The 20309-nt window shown below is 40.3% G+C and overlaps 1 protein-coding gene across 1 annotated transcript in view; it reads right to left on the bottom strand.

The window, feature by feature from the left end:
- Nucleotides 1–20309, bottom strand: part of LDAH (lipid droplet associated hydrolase) — a 109678-nt gene that overhangs the window by 31821 nt on the left and 57548 nt on the right. Inside the window, exon 5 of the mRNA XM_045979864.1 lies at nt 1459–1693. Coding sequence (XP_045835820.1) covers nt 1459–1693 — 235 coding nt within the window. The remainder of the gene's footprint in view (nt 1–1458; nt 1694–20309) is intronic.

Below are 20309 nucleotides of genomic sequence, written 5' to 3' on the forward strand. Positions count from 1 at the left end.
TCTGTCTGCCAAATAAATAAATAAATAAAATCTTTAAAAAATAAAATAAAATAAAAAACCAAGGTTGAAGCCAAAAAGTATATGTGCTGCCGAAGCGAGCACGAAGCCAAAAAGTAAAGTAGCAAATATCTCCCGGCACATTCAGAAAATATAATCAGCACAACACCCAGTACTGTATTACCATGACTATCATTTGTGACTTTTATCATTTAAACCCCTCCAAAAACATTTAAAGAGGAAAATAAAAGTATTGCCTATTCACTCTATGGGAATATTGGGCCTGGTTTTCTTGGCTGGGTTCCCTTAAGTTCTCATACTGGACTAACAGGGTGCCCCCTTGATTCCTATAAAGATTCCATATAAATCATATATGGAATTTTTCCTACCATCCAGCAGCTAGAGTGGAGGATCAAAAGGATAAGTTTTGAATTTTATTTTTTTTTTTTTAGATTTTATTTATTTATTTGACAGGCAGAGATTTCAAGTAGGCAGAGAGGCAGGCAGAGAGAGAGAGGAGGAAGCAGGCTCCCTGCTGAGCAGAGAACACGATGTGGGGCTCAATCCCAGGACCCTGGGATCATGACCTGAGCCGAAGGCAGAGGCTTTAACCCACTGAGCCACCCAGGCGCCCCTAAGTTTTGAAATTAAAGCTTGATGAAAATTAAAATTAAAGCTTCTATTCCTATTTTTATGTCTAGTTTTATGCTTTTGGGAGAGAAAAAAACCAACAATAATTCCTTGCTCAATATTCACTGTCTGAAGTTATTCTCTTACCACTTTCTGATACAAGAATAAGCATAAACATTTTATTTTTTCTTTTATTTCTAAATTTTTATTTACTTTTTAGATTTTATTTAAATTCAAGTTGGTTAACATATAGTGTATTGTTAGTTTCAGGGGTAGAATTTAGTGTTTTGTCAGTTACAGATAACATCCAGTGCTCATTACATCAAATACCCTCCTTAATGCTCATACCCCAACTAGCCCATCCTCCCACCCACCTCCCGCCCAGCAACCCTCAGTTTGTTCTCTATAGTAAAGAGTCTCTTACTGTTTGCCTCCCTCTCCTTATTTTTCCCTCCCTTCTCCTATGTTAATCAGTTTTGTTTCTTCAATTCTGCATGAGTGGAATTTATATATGGTATTTGTCTTTCTCTGACTTGTTTTGCTCAGCATAATACATTCTAGTTCTATTCATGTTGTTGCAAATGGCAAGACTTCATTCTTTTAATCACTGCACAGAAGTCTGTTTGCATTTCTATACACCAATAATGAAGCAGCAGAAAGAGAAATCAAGGAATCTGATCCCATTTACAATTGCACCCAAAACCATAACAGACCTAGGAATAAAGCTGCCAAAGAGATAAAGGTTCTGTACTCTGAAAACTATAGAACACTTAAGAAATTGGGAAAGACACAAAGAAATGGAAAAATATATACATTGTAAAAGGTACTTACCAAGGCAAAACGGTTCTAATACATTCAGGACCGAAAATTCACTCTGTAGGTTCATCATTCGAAGGCCAATTCTGATCATAAAGGACTTGATTTTCTCAGGCCATGGTTTAAGGAGAAGGTAGGCAAAAACATAGAGAGCATATCGAAGCCAGCACAGAAGTGGAGTGGCGATCCTGCCGTTCGGGGACTCAGACATTCGCTCGATTGTTGGAAAGAGCAGAAAGGAGCGAATTATCTATAATAAAAAACATATTTTGATGAGAAGTTTTCTTAAGGGATAACCCACTGTTTTACTGTTTCATCCATACAGTATGAACAAATGGGGTTTCAGAATATGACAAAGATCTGTTGTGAAAGAGAACTGCTTGTCTTCTCACTGCTCAAGCCATCTGGGCGAAAATGTAAGGATGTCCCCTTCAGTTACTGGGGTTAATTTTCAGGGTGAGGAGCAAATCGGATTCTCTGATACCTTCCTGATTGGGAAGCAATTCACAATCCCTTTGAAAGATTGCTGAAATGAGGAATTCATGTCCCATTTCAGTAGTTACACCACCTTGACTGACTAGTGATACCAGAAGAGAGTAGAGCTACGTAAAGAACTCTCGTTCTAGTCAGCATTCCTTTTATGGATCAGATTTGGGATAGTTCACTTTGAAAAAGCTCCTCTTTTCCCTACTCTTACCAGTACAAGATAATCTTCAAGAGGACCAAATACATTTTTTTTAAAAGATTTTATTTATTTATTTGACAGAGATCACAAGTAGGCAGACAGGCAGGCAGAGAGAGAGAGGGGAGGAAGCAGGCTCCCCGCTGAGCAGAGAGCCTGATGCGGGGCTCGATCCCAGGACCCTGGGATCATGACCTGAGCCGAAGGCAGAGGCTTTAACCCACTGAGCCACCCAGGCAACCCCCAAATACATTTCTAACACGTGATTTAACTTTAATAAAAAGTGCAGGCCAGAAACAAGCAAAGCTGGAAATCTTTACCTACATGGGAAAATGTTCAAGGACAAAAAGGTAATTTCAACTGAATTCATCAGCATATCCAGAAATATAGATGCCACAAGACGAAGAGCATTACTAAAACATTTTATATGTACCATTATCTACCATATTAATATTTTAAAAAATAATATATAAACATAACTTCTATGAGGGATCAGAAAAGGCAAATAGTTAAGCACAATCCCTATTAATACCAGAGTAACATAAGTGAAATAGAGCACCAGTGTTAACAGATTATAGAACAGGAAACGAGAATGGATACAATGGTTTTACTTTTTGAAAAAAGTTTAAGATACACAGTAAAGCATATAAAACATCAATGTGCAATTTAACAAATAATGGATAAAATGAACAGCTATGTGAATCCAGCAACAAAACACTGCCAGTATGGCATCTTCCCAGCCCAACTCCTACCTCTGTTCACATCTTAGGTAACCTCTATCCTGACTTCCTTACTTTGCTTTCTACCAATACTTATCATTCCTTGACACTATAATCACTTCCTTATTTTGTTTTACATTAATAGTTAATGTTCTGCAATCAACTGAACTGTGACTCCCCTGAAATCCCAAGTTGAAGTCCTAACTCCCAATGTGATGATATGTCGAGATAAATGAGGTCACAGGGTAGGGCTCTGAGAGGTAGGATCAATGTTCTTACAAGGAGATTCATCAGAGAGCTTGCTCTCCCTTCCCAGGCACACACAAAGAGGTCTGGCGAACATGCATGGAGAAGGTAGCCGTCTACAGGCCAGGAAGTCTCACCAGAAACTGAGCGTGCTGCCATGCTGATCTTGGACTTCCAGCCTCCTGAACTACGAGACAATAAATGTCAGTTTAAGCTCCCTAGTCTATGGTATTCTCTTATGGCAGTTTGAGCTGACTAATACATATTCCTTAATACTATAGCTAAATCTTGTCTGTTAATGAACTTCACATAAATGTTTTTGTGTTTTACTTCCCTCACTCAACACTGTAAGATTCATTCATGCTGATATATGTAGCAACAGCTTGTTATCTTGGCTCTGTAGTTTTCTACTGTACGAACATAGTGCTATTTATTTTACTGATAGATATTTGGGTTGTTTTTAGTCCAGAGATATTGCAAATATGTTGCTATGAACATTTTCATACATGTCTTTTGGTGCATGTATTTCTGTTGAGGATATCACTCAAAGTAGAAATACTATGTCATATGTTCTGTCTAAGTTCAGCTTTAGTAGATAATTCCAAATAGTTTCCCTAATTACTAACGTATTTCCATACCAAGAGACACGAGAGTTCATATTGTTACAGATCAGCCCCACTTTGGTACTGATCACTAACCTGATGAATAATGGTATATACTTCATTGTGGCTTTGCGTTTCTCTGATGACCAGAAGAGTTGAACAACTTTTATGTGTTGACATTTTCTGTATCCCCTGAAGTGCTTATTTAAGTCTCTTGCATGTTTTTCTATTAGGCTGCCTATCATTTCCTCTCCTTGATTTGTAGTCTCGTTTTTTTTGTTGTTGTTGTTTTGTTTTTTAATTCTAGACACTAGTCCTTTGTCATGTTGCTGTCCTTGGCTTGCCTGTTGATCTCTTATTTTTTTCTTAATGGACATAAGTTCTTAAGTTTGATGCAGCTGAATTTAAATCTTTTCTCTATACTTATTCTCTGTGCCTCACTCAAAAAATTCTTGTCCGACCTCAAATTATGAAGATATTACTTTTTTCATTCAAAATGCTTCTTTAGAAATTAGGGAACGTTACCTCTTAGCGGAGTCCGCGAGTCTGTTCCTTTGATTCCAGCTATCAGTGATCTGCCATTTCCCTCATGTATTTACATTCCTCTTGGATGAACTGAAGGCACTTTTCCTGGCAAGACCTGACAGTACAGTACCGGTTTTTGTGGACTTTTTCATCCTCTATCACTGACAGTCCTTTTCCATAGTAATCTGTAGGGCAGCACTGCCCAAATGTTCAACTTGATCTGTAATTCTCACTAATTTACAGGCTCTCTGTTACTGTCTCTAATAAAGAACAGGGATTTGAGGGTCAAACTTCAGAGGACTCCTTTCCTTCTAATCATCTTTCTTGTTTTCCCACGGTCCTATCTGTCAGCCGAGTGCTCAGCCATTTCCTACAGACTTTTCCTTTTCTCTCAGTAGTAGCTGAGATATTTCAGTTGTTTCTTATTTGGTCATGACTTGACCTCTACTGGGTCTCTTCCTCTGTCACATCAGCAACAATGTACTGGTCCTTGAGATCCTGGTGGTGATTAAAAGGCATTATTTGGGAGCAGGAGCCACAGGCTTTTCTGATGATTGCTTAAGTGCTGCACTGGCAACTTTACATGTGAAATGCTCATACTGTGCTCTTGGAACGAATGCAGGGTCTCAGCCAGAGTACGGGAGTTGCTGCCACCTTAGCATCTTAAGTGCAAAGCAGGGGAGATGCTGGACGGACTGTGTGTGCTTAACGATGGCTTTCACGGGGACTCGTGATGCAGAGGACGGGACTCCAGAGTATCAGGGGTGATGGGGAGTTCTCCATTCAGAGCCAGCTGCCTATTGTGCAATGGGTTTATACAAGATTCTATATGAAGATTCACATAAAGGTTGTGGAATCTCCGTGAAGTCTGATTAACCAAGAAAAGTCAGTTAAAGGAATCATCCTCCCTCGATGCCACTTTCAGTGTGAATTCCAACCCAGTGTATTCAAACACAGGCAGAGAAGCAAGGAGATCAGTCTGGAATCCCGGGACTTCTCTGATATCTGGTCTTCTTCTTCCCCTCTGGTGAAACACTGGGGCGCAGCATCCCGGATCCTGCCGTAGCCCCGCCCCGAGTGAGGACACGGGGTGAGCAGGGCGTGCTGCACCGGCATCGTAACTGCAGGCCTCTGCCCCGCAGGAGGCACCCGTAAAGAACCCAGCGGCCCTTAAACAGGCTGGGCCCGCGCCCCTATTCAGTGAACAGCAGTATGCTGCTACTTCACCCCTGCCTTTCTGCCGTGCTCAAAGTCAAGTATGACTGTGGTCACTCTTAATAGACGTGGACTAGCCCTTCAGACTGGCAAGAATTACAAAGTCCAGTACTGCCAAGTGTTAAAGATGGGGATCAATAAGAACTCTTACACGACATGGCATTAATAACTATTACACTTTCCTCCTCTGCTTTTGAGACACCACTTTAGTGGGTGTCTGGAACTCACACAGAATGTAAATTTTTATCGTTTTGTCGAATGTTAGTTTAATTTGGGGATCTGGCGTTTCACTTGAATCCAAACCAGCGTGCTTTAAGAGTCTGAGAGGTAGAAATGATGAATTCTCTCAGCAACTGGAGTGGTGTTACAATTAACCATTGATTTTATTACACCTTCAGATTCAGAAGTCTTTCCTTATCTTCTGGGTAGTTCTAACATCACGAGTTCTTTTATTCCTGTAGTGCTATCAATGTGCTATGGGACCTAACAAGACTTGAGAGATTCAAACAGGGGTGGATTTACACAGAGCAATCTTTGGTGCTGGGAGAGGCAGGGTTTCTTGCTGCTCTGCGGAGGCCTCCCAGCAGAAGGGCCAGGAAGGAGCTACCTTTCCCAACCCCAGAAGACTGCTCCCTCGAGACTGGAAGCAGGTGTGTTAGCCGCTGCGGTGGCCGCAAAGGAAAAAAATGAAAGGAACTGACTTCTTGGGTTCAGCTGGGCTCTCCTTCGCCAGCCTCACTAGGAGCCCTAGAAATATGCCACACTGAGGAAGCCGGGTGAGGCCACAGTCCACAGGCATGGCAGGCTCCCCGGCAGCCAGCACTCTTTAATAGTATCCCCAAAAGCTCTGTGGTCTAGTCTTCCACACTTACGTTCATAATCTACCTGAAACTGATTGTTATGTGTGCCGTGAAATATGGGTCTAATTTAATTTCTTAACATATGGAAACTTGATTGTCCCAGCGCTATGAACTGGAAAGGCTGCCCTTTCCCTGCCTTTCCGTACGGACACTCCTGTTGTGAATCCCATATGGATGTGAATGGGTTCTTTTTGGAGCTCTCTGACCTGTTCTGCAGGCCCAACCTCTCTCAGTCTGTGCCAAGAGCACAGTGTCTTACTTCACAAAAGCTTCATAATATATTTTGATATTTGGTACATTAAGTTAAGCCCCAGCTTGTTCTCCAAAAATGCCTTGGGTATTTTTGGCTCTCAACATTTCCATAAACATTTTGGAATTGGCTATTCAAGTTCCACAAACATCTCATTGAGATTCTGATTGCACTAAATTTAAAAATTAACTTAAGAAACATCTTCACAATACTGAATTTTCCACCTCACGAACATGAGAGAGTTCTCCTTTTTTGAGTCTCTAAAAATGTTTACACATTTTACATGTAGTCGTCTTGCACAACTTTTGTCAGATTATTAGGTACTTTTTTGGTGCTACTGTAAATAGGTTATTTTTAAAAATTTCATTTTCTAGGGGGTGCCTGGGTGGCTCAGTTGGTTAAGCATCCGACTCTTGGTTTCTCAGGGTCCTGGGATCGAGCCCTGTGTTGGGCTCTGTGCTTTGTGAAGAGTCTGCTTCTCTCTCTCAAATAAATGAAATCTTTAAAAAAAAAATTCATTTTCTAAATGGTTGCTGCTTCTATATGATATAAGTAATATTTACATGTTGATTCTGTGTCCAGCAAACGTATTAAAGCCCCTTAGTTTTAATAAGTTGTCTGTAGATTCCTTTGGATTTTCTAAGTACATAGTCGTATCACCCACATATAATGACAGTGTTATTTCTGCCTTTCAAACCCTTGTATCTGTTTTTCTTACATTACCTGAGCTAAACAAAATCTTAATACAATGTTAACAGAAATAATTCTTGATCCCAAACTAAGAAAATTTTTTTCCAATATAATCACAAAACATGATGTGCACTGAAAGTTTTCTAGTGATATACTTTGTCAGATTCAAAACATTTCTTCTCTTCCTAGTTTGCTAATTGCTTTTTAAAATCATAAATGGATGCTGAATTTTATCAATTACCTTTTTTGTACCTATTGGGATGATTATATGATATTTTTCCTTTCATTTATTAATGTGGTAAACTATTGGTTGATTTTCTAATGTGAAATTAACTTTTCATTCTTGGGATAAACCCACTGTGGTCATGATACATCCTTTTTTACATGGTTTCCTAATATTTTGTGTAGGACTTTGGCATGTTGATAAGTGAATCTGGTCTATGACTTTCTTTTATTGCATTTCTTTTTTCCAGGTTTGGATGTAAAGGGTTTGCTAGTTTGAGGAAACTGAGCTGGAGAGTAGGGTCTCCTCTTCTGTTGCCTAGAGCATTTTATAAAATAATAATGATTTATTCTCCAAATATTTGATGGAACTCATCAGTAAAGACTGAAGTATATTTTAGAAAGTTCTGCCTATTGATGGATTCAATTTTTTTAATGGCTTAAGACCATTTGGGCTTTTAAGAGTTCTTAGGAAAAAAATACTAAAAGTTCTTCTTCAAAATGTTCAATGTTATCTTTTCCTGGTGGTTTGTCTATGGCACAAAGTTATTTATAACATCCTGTGATTATACTTTAGTCTCTGGACTATAGTAGTAGTCCAGAATGACTCTTTCATTCCTGATACTGACTATTACTAGCTCACAGAGTAAACCTTTATAATTATGAAAGAACTCCCTTTAGGGGCACCTGGGAGGCTCAGTCAGTTAAGCGTCTGCCTTTGGCTCAGGTCATGTCCCCAGGACCCTGGGATGGAGTCCTGCATCGGGCTCCCTGCTCAGGGGGAAGCCTGCTTCTCCCTCTGCCTGCTGCTCCCTCTGCTTAAGTTCACGCTCTTTCTCTGTCAAATGAATAAATAAAATCTTAAAAAAAAAAAAAAAAAGAACTCTCTGCATTTCTAGCATGCTTTTCCCTTAGAGCTTATTTTTTTTTCCATTTTATTTATTTTTTCAGCGTAACAGTATTCATTCTTTTTGCACAACACCCAGTGCTCCATGCAAAATGTGCCCTCCCCATTACCCACCACCTGTTCCCCCAACCTCCCACCCTTGACCCTTCAAAACCCTCAGGTTGCCCCAACCTCCCACCCCTGACCCTTCAAAACCCTCAGGTTGTTTTTCAGAGTCCATAGTCTCTTATGGTTCGCCTCCCCTCCCCAATGTCCATAGCCCGCTCCCCCAGAGCTTATTTTAATACGAACATAGCTACACCAGCTTTCTTTTGGTTAGAATTTGTAAGATATAACTTTTTGTAACTCTTTCATTTTCTGCCTTTCTATGGCCTTATATTTAGAGGTTATATGTGGATGTTTTTCTCTATCTAATCTTTTAACTAATATGATTAATATGCTTACTGCCTTTTTATTTAAATAATTCCTAATATTTAGGAGCAAACTCTAAAATACAAACCTAAAACCTTACCCTGTTGTTTTTTATTTTTTGTATACCTTCACCTTATTTTTTTCTTCTTTCTTCCTATCTTTTGCAATGAAAAAGATAAATATAAATATAATTGACAATAAATATTAAATAGTTGAGTAAATGATCCAAAAAGTGATTAAACCATTTACGTCCCCAAAATGATTAATAATTCTAAAGTAATTATAGGACAATTTAAGGAACAAATAACCATAAATAACAATAATTAAGCAACAATGCATATGTTAGTAAACTCAAGTCCATGGTGATATAAGGAAGAAATACAAGAAAGAAAGGCGATTCGGAATTGCTGGAAGGGGTGGTGCATCTTTAAGCGGGGTGTTGAGGGAAGGCTACAAAGGAAGCTGACATTTGTGCAAAGGCAGTCATGGAGTGAGCTGGAAGACACTCGGAAGAAAAGTTTTCCTGGGAGAGGGAGGAGCAAATCAAGAGCAAAGGGCGTATTGAGCAAAAGCACAGAGAACAGTATTGCTGGGGTGAGTGTGAAAGGAGAGCAGTTCATGTTGTGATCACCGGGGCAGCAGCAAGGACAGAGGATGTAGGGTCTGACAGGACTCGGTTTTACTGTGAGTAGCTGAGAATCCTTTGAAGGGTTTTAGAAACAAGAGTGCTGTGGCTGACTTCCATTTTAACAGAATTACTCTGTTGTTGTATTATTAATACTGTCTCAAAAGTGCTAAATCAATGAAATTAGGCAAGATAAAAAATGAGTTATAAATTTGGAAAGGCAAAATTAGCATTATTTATGATTTATATTTAAAACGTTAAAAATCCCCTGTATAAAAACAATAGCTAAATACAAATGTAAGAAGAAATATAGTGCACTTATCTAAAGAAAACTTTAAAACGCAATGGGACATTTCTTTGGTCTTCTGTTGCAAAAGATATCAATTCTCCCACTAAATTAATGGATCAATTCAATTCACTTCAATCCCAATTAAAATACTAAAAGATCATTCATATTTTGAAATTTAATGAATTATATTAATGTTCATTTGAAAATGAAATGCATTAGCCAACTAGGGATTCTGAAGAAGGAGAGAAAGAGAGGGGCTCTCCGAAATAGTGGACAGATTACAAAGCTACAATAGTTAAAACTATTTATCAGAAAAGGGTTCCATAGCTCAGTGGAACATCAGAGAGCCTCAAAACAAACCTGAATGTGTGTGGGAATAAAATTCATGATGAAGCCATCAGTGGAGAAAAAAAGCTGTTCAATAAATGCAGTTGGGAAAACTCGAAAAAAGAATTACTTGGAGTAGCAAAGGACTGGGAGAGGAGAGTTCATAAGGAGGAGTGGCCCCACATATAGTGTGCCCCCGTACAATGGAATACTATATTGCAATGAGACCTCAGGTAGATTTGCGTATGCTGACAAGAAGGAGGTCCAATTGCTCTTTCTTCTTGGAAACCAACTGGTTGGGACTGTGAATAAAAGGGAGTTATCAGGGGCGCCTGGGTGGCTCAGTGGGTTAAAGCCTCTGCCTTCGGCTTGGGTCATGGTCCCAGGGTCCTGGGATCGAGCCCTGAATCGGGCTCTCTGCTCGGCGAGGAGCCTGCTTCCTCCTTTCTCTTCTCTCTCTGCCTGCCTCTCTGCCTACTTGTGATCTCTGTCTGTCAAATAAACAAATAAAATCTTAAAAAAAAGGGGGGGTAGTTAGCAAACTTTAAAGGAGACATTCTATGCATTTGGTCTCATCTGCTCTTTGGGCTTTTAATTCTAAAAACACAAAGGCAATTTTGCTTATTTTCAGGTTTTCAACTACGTCCTATAAATGATACCTGGAGAATTAATGTCACTGAATAATGCAATGTCCACCAACTGGAATTTAACTGCTGAACTCTCAATCTTCTTTTCTCTTTCAGGCAACTTTTAAACCATATTAGTAAAAAAATGAAACCAACTACTATAATCAGGGATTTGGCTAAAAAACTAATTCCAGGGAATAATGTGAGATCGGGACATTTAATCCTAATCCCCTAAACTTTCTGCCATTTATAAAACAGCATTGTGAATGACAAAGGAAAATACTCAGAACTAGGACCTTCAGGGGCTACAAATTCTTCATTAGGAAAGCAAAATGAGTATGTTCTCTTGTACTGTTTCTAAAAGCAGAAAAACATGTTAAGTGGGAAAGCTAGAAAGAAATGTTTTCATGTCTTTCCCTGGCCAGTCCACAGTTAAACCAGAACAGTCACCTAATGAAAATGACCTGCTTTCCAAAAAGTCTAGTGGTTTAGTCCTTTATGATAACTCTTTGCTCATTTTAGTTTCAAGTTTATTTACTTCAAAACAAGGGCTTTTTTTGTGTTTAATAAAATGTCCTTAAAAGATTTAGAGAATGTAAATGGTTAATACAGTTACTGTCATACTAAAAAATATACCATACAGATTCCATACTAGCTATGTAACCCAGAGTACAAAGGAACTTCAGACTGATCAAATCAGCTGGCAGAAAGAGGAAGCAATCTATTACTTTGTATAAATGATCCATTACTGTGACCCATGTTAAACAAAACTTCATGCAAGGGAAACTCTAAAAATACACGAACAACTACAGGGTTACATGTGGTTGATCTGTATCAACAACAAAATGAGAATTCAAGGGCACTCTGAAATCATGGGAATGTACTGAAACAATAAGGAAGTTCGAATACATACTCTGAATGCACCATTACCTCTCAAAACTATAAGAAGACCAAAGATTGCTTATCACAACTAATACTTAGTTGATGAGACTGGTTTTCCTCTCTTGCCTTTGGAGAACAACAGTTATTACCTGTTTGGTGAAACTAATACTTTTCTTAGATACCATAATGGGAACTTCAATGAAATTTATAGTCCAGATTTGATAGGATAAGCCACAGTAATAAAAATTTCTTTTATTCATGTAGAAACCTATTGGCAAAAAAAATCACCAAGGTCAAGGAAGTATACCCAATTTTATAACACAGCTGCACAGAGAAGGTTTCCAAATCTGTGTACATGACAAAACATTTTCTTATGTTACTGTCTCATTAAAGAAAGAACTTCTAGGCTGGCCAGCTCATTCTACTCTAAGGAAACATTCTCATATAGTTCACATTCTCATTTGAAATCTACCAGAGTCAACTTTGATGATGAAACACAACCATGTGTCCTTGAACAGTGCAGGAAAGTAAATACACTTTTGTTTATTGGCTGAGCCCACCTGCTACAGTAATGGCAGGTGCTTCTCCACTGCACACGTTGAAAACAAGAATGTATACCACACAATTTTTCCTTTTACATGATTGCCAACATTATTAAGACATGTTAGAGAACCACATCTCATTGAAAGAAGGAAGTTGCTAGCGATCAAGACACAGACCTAGAAATAATCCTAGTTTTAACTGTTCATCTCTTCTCCCCATAAGGCCGTGTTTTCCTCTCCTCACGATAAGACTATTCTGTTTATTTAATCAGATGCATGCAGTTTATGAACTGCAGATGCCATTAAATTCGAATGATCAAGCGCTTGCTGACATCTTGTATTCTAGCTTAACAACTTCAAACAGGAGTAAGACAGGAATATGCCCCACAGCAGGGAAGTGCTTCTAATAACAGTGGTAGTGTCTATTTGCTACTTTCTAGGAACTAGGTTTAGGCACCTTACATACATTATCTCATTTAATACCTGTGACAACCTTATCAAGTAAGTTTCTTCATTCCATGGAGAAAACCGAGGTTTAGAGACAAAGATGAGGTTTCCTTATATACTTTCATACAAAATCATTTCTTAGTAATCATTATTGATTGTGACCTAATTTTCTATGGGTGAGCCAATCACTATCATTATTGTTAGAGGCAGGCCAATATTTCCAAGTGTTTCAAAACCGGCGGCTTCAGAAATTACTAACCCTGTGCCCTAAGAAGTAAAGCAAGAGATCCTTCAACAACTGGTTGTTTAAAAAATTATGCCACTTTTGCTTAAGATGGACGGCATTCAAGAAAAATAACCACTTTTATCATTTCCATTCATGTGAATTACACTCATGACCTTCTGGGACAGAGAATTTTCTACACTTTAATTACCTATATGTAAAAAAACCCAACAAAGCCATTCCATGCATTCAATCTACATGTCGGTGTTGCCAATTACAAGGAAATGCTTGCACATTTGCAGACAGAATTATATAGCTTATGACTGATTACACTTGAACATTTGAAACACAGGTTCAAAGTCTTCCTATAGCCCATTCTTCTCAAGCTTTTGTCACTTCATACAATTCACATTTATTTTCTTCTGAATGCAAAGTGCCCTTCTCCTCAGCTTAATATCTCTTGGAATTCACTTCGTTTTGAGTCTTTCAGATTCCGGATCACAAAGAACTCAGAAAAGAGCGATGCTCACAGACCCACTGCAGATGATTCTTCACGGGCTGCTGGGCAGCACAGCCAACTACCACAGGGCACGTCACTCCGAACTGAACAGTGTCCTCAGGCAGCCTCAGTGAACGGTGACCACAGCAAATCTATCCTCATGTCTCTGCCTACAACATTCTCACAGGACTATTACTCAGAATCAGATAGGATTTTTTTTTTTCCTGATCAAAAAAAGCTTCTAGTTGGCAATTCCCTATATTTGGAGGTGGAGCGGTCTATGTGGGTCAGGAAGCAAAGAATTAAACAAACAAACAAACAAACAAACAAATAAATATCCCAAGTGTTCACAAAGGGGTTGGGACTTTCCAAAGTTAGAAACTGCAATCTTTAAGAGCTTAAGCCAAGAATGACTGAGAAGAATCATTCATTAGGTCTACTCCTTGTTTTTTGGTTCATTCATTCATTCATTCAAGATATTCTGGTACCTACAATACACCAATGCCGTGGGGCATGCGGGAGACTCAACGGTGGACAAGACAAAGACAAGACTTTTAGAGAACCTAAGTCTAAGCAGAGAGACATCTATAATAAAGCATGATAGGAAGTATGCTACGGGAAAGAAAGAGTACAACAGAACCATAAAATGGGCACCAGAAACCTGATTCATCATGACCTAGGAACCTCTAAAAAGGGCCTTGGAAAGAGAAACTGACAAATATTCACGGGGTACGTCCGTAAGCAGAGTGCTGATGACAGAGCGCAGGGTTGTTTGGGGAAACCTATACACAAGACTCCTCCCGATTTAACTTTGCTAAAGACACTGTGAAACACGTACACCTCCGTTTCAAGTACTGAAGCACCATTCTAATACCTGAGCTAAGATGAGGCCAAGGTATCCATCACGGGTTTTCAGACTAAGTGAGAGGGGAGCAATGGAAAGGCCCATGGCTGGAGGCCCACGCTGGGTGCATGCCAGAGCAGCCCGCAGCGAGGGACTTCCGCCACAGACGCTGTCCCAGACAACACTCCCAGTTTCTCAGAAGTTGAAAGGAAGCCTCAAAATATGGTTTTCTTGTTACATATTAACTGGTTAAAAGCAAATCCAAGAGTCAGAGCAGCTAAGACCCCAGGAGACAGAGATTAAAACTTGGGGGAAAAAAAGCAATTGATTCTCAGCAAAGGGTTAGGCCCAAATAACTGAAGTCCACACAGAAACCCCATTACCAGCTCTGCTAATTACCAGCTACGGATCTGTCCTCCTTTCAGATCAGGAAAAAACAGAGATGCATCCAAGACGTATCCTAACTTATCTTCTCCCTCCTAGGCCTCTGAACAGGGTGCTCCTCCTCCCACTGACTCCCAGACACACCAAGTTGGTGAGGGTCCTATGCCCCTGGTGGTCTCCCTGGCTTGGCCCAAACCTGAGTTAGTTTCTGAGTCCTAATGCTGCAACTCACTGAACTTCTGAGAACTCAGCTCTCATGGAGCTCAGGGAGAGGCCAAGTGCTCCTGGAAGGCCCTTCCTTACCTTCTCTAACAGGGTTGGCTGGCACCCCTAAGAGCCTACCAACATCTCTGCTCTTAAGAGTATCGGCATACGAATATGATAGGTCATGAACGTATCAGTTAAAATGTTCCATGGTGCCTGAGAATGCTACATGCTGGAAATGGGCACCACACCGTATACTCTGTTACCAGCTCAAATTTCAGCCAGTAATGTGTGTGTGTGTGTGTGTGTAGTGTATATACACCCTACCCTATATATGAGAGAAGACAGAGACAGTAGAGTGTGAGGGTGGGGAGAGGGAGGACAAATAATAAAGCAAATGAGGTAAAATATTAACAATCATAAATGTGGGTAAACCGTGTTTGAAACTGTTTCCAAATCAAATGTTAAATAACAAAGTACAGTCCATCACCGCCCTCTGTCCCCCAGCCATGGCACTTCCAATCCCCTTATCTTGGTCCACTCTTTATCAAGGTAGTGCCCCCTGTGACCATACTAATTTCTGCATTGTTCATATTTATTACTGTTTCTCCTTAGCAGACTGTGAACTCTGAGAGGGCAGAGCTTCTTTTCCACTTTGTTCACGGGTCCCTTCCTATCACAGGTGCTCGGTGACAGTGCATAGCGCCTAGTGGACTGATGAATGTACGTCTGGCTGAGGGGTAGTGAGGCTTCCAAGGTGATGGCCTCATCCAGTACCCCCAGGCAACAACCCCTCTCCAAGACCAACTCAGGACTGTGGATTTATTCCGTATAGAAACCAAAGAAAAGAGCTTTCTGAGCTGGGTCCATAGGCTCAGAGAAAGGCAGGGCAAAGGGCCCACAGGAAAGAGGGATTAAATGAAAGCCCAAACACTAAATGCTGAAACTCTCATGTGCAAACACCAGCCTCTCCTGCTGTTCTGCTCTGATGGTGCTGCCCTTAGGCAGGAGATTGGGAGACTTTTTTGGAGAAACTGAATGGCTCGAGCGGAAAACCATACAAATAGTAGCACTGAGGAATAACACACACACATGCACATGGACGCATGCACACTCACAGTGTCAGGACACCTGTCCAATCACCCTGTAGGGAGGACGATTAGCTGATAAGGCCCACTCCCACATAAAACCTCCTGGGATTTGCAGTGCTTCACTCTTAAATATGAACAGATAACAAAGGAATTTCAGACATTTAAGCAAACCTTCCACTGTACTAGACAGACCAACACAAACAAAACATGAAAAAAGGAAGTCAGAATCAATCGTGATGGTGCTGAAATACAACAAAACTCCAAAAATTTGTTCTCCTCAGATAGAAAGAGAAAGCGCGTAAGCGTGAAACAAAAAGGGCACTATAAAAACAGAACAAAGAACAAGAAATGATCTTAGAAATTCTTTTCATGAAGGCTGAAATAAGAAGTTTAATTATATAAATTACAAGAAAACGTTGGGAAAATATCCGGTATTTCTCACTGTATAGAACTAAAGAGAGGAGGAAGGGAGAAAGAGATTGACAATTAAAATAAATCAAGAGAATCGATTCTGGATGTTTAACATGTAAAGAATGAGAAAACAAGGAGGAAAAAAATACGGGAGAAGATTTTGGTACGTAAGGATGCCAGTTTCCGAACTAAAGAGGATAGGGAGTCGAAGGAATGTCATCATAAAATGTAATAACGGGGATGAGGCGCAGATTCTAAAACCGTCCAGAGAAGAAACAAGTCACAGAAAGAATCAAAAACTCGAAGAGGCACACTTTCCAAGTGCAGAGCTTGAAGAACCTGGAGCCAGGCCACCAGCCGCTGGTAACGGTGGAGGAGGAGCGCGGGGGTGGCAGACTAGCTTGCTGCAAAGCAATCCCCCTGCCAAGAACAATTAGAAAAGCTGGGGAAAGGGCTTTTTTTTAAAGTGCCTTCGAAAGCATCAAAGGCAGAAGAGGCCGAAAGGGCCAAAATCCTAGAGAAAAAAGAAACTCAAGAGAGGTGTGTTCAAAGAGCTCTTACTTACCAATTCATGAGCAGTAGCTAAGAGGACAAGAAGCTGGGTTTCTAGAAGTGCACTATGGCTCAAGGGTCAACATTTGGGCCTTTGGTGCCCATTCAAAAAAGGCACCCAGGCTTTCAGTGGGAATTACTAAAGGCTTACCCCCTAGAAGCAGTGACCAACTGGACCTAGACCAACTCTCACTGAGGTAGTGTTGATTCAGCCTGAGTCCAGATGGCATTAACGTGTGATCAGTCCTTACTGTAATTGCTAGTCAAAAGCAAAAGGAAATTCTCCATGGAGGAATACAGAAGCCTCATACTGTCTTAGCAATTTTTCATATATAACGTCGGGAATTCAATTAAAAAAAAAAAGAACACCTGACTAAGCAGCGATGCTTATTTTTTTCTTTTTAAAGATTTATTTATTTATCTATTCATTTGAGAGAGAGAGAGAGAGAACAAGCAAGCAAGCCAGTGAGCGGGGGGAGGGGCTGAGGGAGAGAACCTCAAGCAGACTCCCCAGTGAGTACAGAGCCTGACATGGGGCTTCATCTCATGACCCATGAGATCATGACCTGAGCTGAAAGCAAGAGCTGGATCTCAACCCACTGAGCCACTCAGATGCCCCAGCAGTTCATTTTCTGTGTCAACTTGACTGGGCCATGGAGTGAATAGATATTTGTGAAACACTATTCTGGGTGTTTTGAGTGAGATAAACATTTGAATTAGCAGACCAAGTCAAGCAGAGCCTGCCCTCCCTGATGTTGATGGGCCTCGACCAATCAGAAAGGCTGAGTAAGAGGAAATTTCTTCTGCTGCTTTTTTCTTCTGCCTTTGGGCTCTAACTGAGACGTCAGCTTTTCCTGGGTCTCAAGCTTGCCGCTTTGGGACTAGAACTTACACACCATCTGCCCTGCTGGGTCTCCAATTTATGGACGACAGCTCTTAGCACTCGTCAGCCTCCAGAATTGTGTCAGCCAATTCCTTATAGTTAATCCCCTTTTGTATGTACACACATCTGTTTCTCTGGAGAACTGACTAATATAAAAACATACTGAGGGACAAGATGAGACAACGAGAAACAAAGAAGGAACAAGAAAGGAAATGTAAATGCAAGAAACTTGGATATTGAAATGATCAGACACGACAGAATTTCAAGAATTGGTTACAACAAAAATAATAAAATGGAAAGTTCATAAGCAAAAATCACAATAACTGAATTGAGGCTGCAAAAGATGGGTGTAAAAGGAGTTTACATATAGCTGAATGGAAGATTGGTGGACTGAAAAATAGGTCGCAGAAAATACCGAGATTGAACAGGGAGAGAAAAAAAGTGTTATTGTTAAATTATACTTCAACCTAAGGGGGAGGGAAAGAAAACCTTAAACATCTAATAGGGAAAATCAAATAAATATGCAATACCCATAATACAAGGTAGAGTATGTAAGAATTATGAGAAAAAGGTTTCAAAGGAAGGATAATAAAAATGATTGAGAAGCATCAGGGAAGAGTTCCTGTAGGAGTTGGCATCTGAGATGGTTTCAGAAGAAAGACGGACGGCATCTGTTGGGTGGCGGTAGGAGGAGGCAGAAAGGAAGTGGGTAAGAAGAAATACTAACGGGGAGGAGGGAGTACTAGGTATGCACAGAGCAGGTGTAGAGACCATGGTCGAGGGAGACAGAGGAGGCCATCTCCCTCGGAGAACCTTGAGGAGAACTCCCCTGACACCCAGATAATCATGATCTGCCCCTGAGACTTTATGAAATCACTTCTGAATCGGCATCAGCCAACATTCACAGAAGATGACAGAAGCCCTTAGAACCTTTCTCCTCCGCAGTGGGGCTCAAGAAGCTCCTCAGCATGTCCCCAAGGATCCTGGGCTATGAAAAAGGAAAAGGCTGTCTCCCTAACACTCAATTTAGTTTACTACAGAAGCTCCCAGAGCTCCACTGGTGAGATAAATTAAAATTATTTGTTGAAATGGAGTTTCTGGACTGTCTACAGGCTTCATTTATGCATGCTCCCTCTGGTCTCTGTAGGACTGATACTGGGAAATGATTTACTGTCTGCTTCCCTAGGGACAGGTTGCCAGAAATGATGCTGGCTTCAAACTTTATCCATTCATCAATATACCTTTCTGACACCTGATAATCTGGCTTCTTCCCAACCGAATGCAATTAGCCTGAACTGGCTTGGATGCAAGATCTCAAAGCAACCACATTTTATTCTCATGAAGCATCTTTCATTTAGTGCCTGCTAGGGTTTTTCCACTTCAGGGAATTTTTTGTGGCCTGTGTTGAATATTGTTCACAGATTTTCCGTAAAAGCAAGAGGGGAGGGTAGAACAGCCTGAGCGTGCAGGATAACCGTATTAGAGAGCCTTTTCCTTCCTTCAGATCACATTCAACGTTCTTATCGCCACACACTGATAGACCTAAAAAGAATCTTCTGGATAGAATAAACAGGAGCCACAGAAGAACAACTTCACAGAAATGTGTTCGTCTGTTTTCATACTCTTGCATGCTATCTCTACTATGCTCCATGCACCAAGGCTCTGTGAATCTGTTCTTCTGTGAACGCCCAGTTCACTGGCATAATGAAGTCGAAATGTGGCAAGGTATGACCTCTGTTTTTCAGAACTGTATCCATCCAACTGTAAGGGCATTCACAAAGGTAACACTCACTCATACACAAAGGTAACACTCACTCATACTCTTAGAGTCCTAGCCACTATGAACCTCATGGTCTGATGATGGCTCTACTGTTCTAAAAAAGAACCAGCTTCATTCTAGCAGTATGATGAGTGATGATGCTAATCCCAACCTGTGTGTTTTTTTTTCAATCAATTTTGTTTTTTTAATCACATTCAAATAACAGTCATGAAGAGACCAACAAAAGACATACCTATCATGGGCACTTGGGTGGCTCAGTGGGTTAAGCCTCTGCCTTCAGCTCAGGTCATGATCTCAGGGTCCTGGCATTGAGCCCCGCTTCAGGCTCTCTGCTCAGTGGAGAGCCTGCCCCCCCCCCTTTGCCTCTCTGCCAACTTGTGGTCTCTCTCTCTCAAATAAATAAATAAAATCTTAAAAGAAAAGACATACCTATCAATAATCCCAATTATTCTAGGAGTGGGGAGAAGCTCGTTAATGAAAAATTGCAAGGAAGGACAAACGCCTAGCTACTTGAGTAGAGGAGGAAGAGTAGGTAAGATAAGGTAAGAGGCGAGGACTGCTGCTATTGCTAAAGATGCCGCTACCCACCGGGTGCCACTACTGATCTCAGAGGGGAGTTTTCCTGCAGAAAAACCATGACGGTGACCTTACCTTTACTTCTCCCCTTTTATTTTTTATCTAGCACTGTGTAACAAATAATCAAAAATTTTCTCTCCTGAACCAGCTTTCTGTTATGAACTCTTGCAATCACATTTTTTTTTTTTTAAACAGAAAGTGTATAACCCCTAAATGATTAGGACGGTGAAGAAACATATGCTGTTTTAAGGGCAATTTTTAAAATAAAAAGTAAATAGAAAAAAAATCACCCTGACACTCACCATTCAAACACAATCACTATATTCATTTAGGTAATTTTATTTCAAGCTTT

Source organism: Meles meles, chromosome 15 (assembly GCF_922984935.1).
Source record: "Meles meles chromosome 15, mMelMel3.1 paternal haplotype, whole genome shotgun sequence".
Taxonomy (NCBI): domain Eukaryota; kingdom Metazoa; phylum Chordata; class Mammalia; order Carnivora; family Mustelidae; genus Meles; species Meles meles.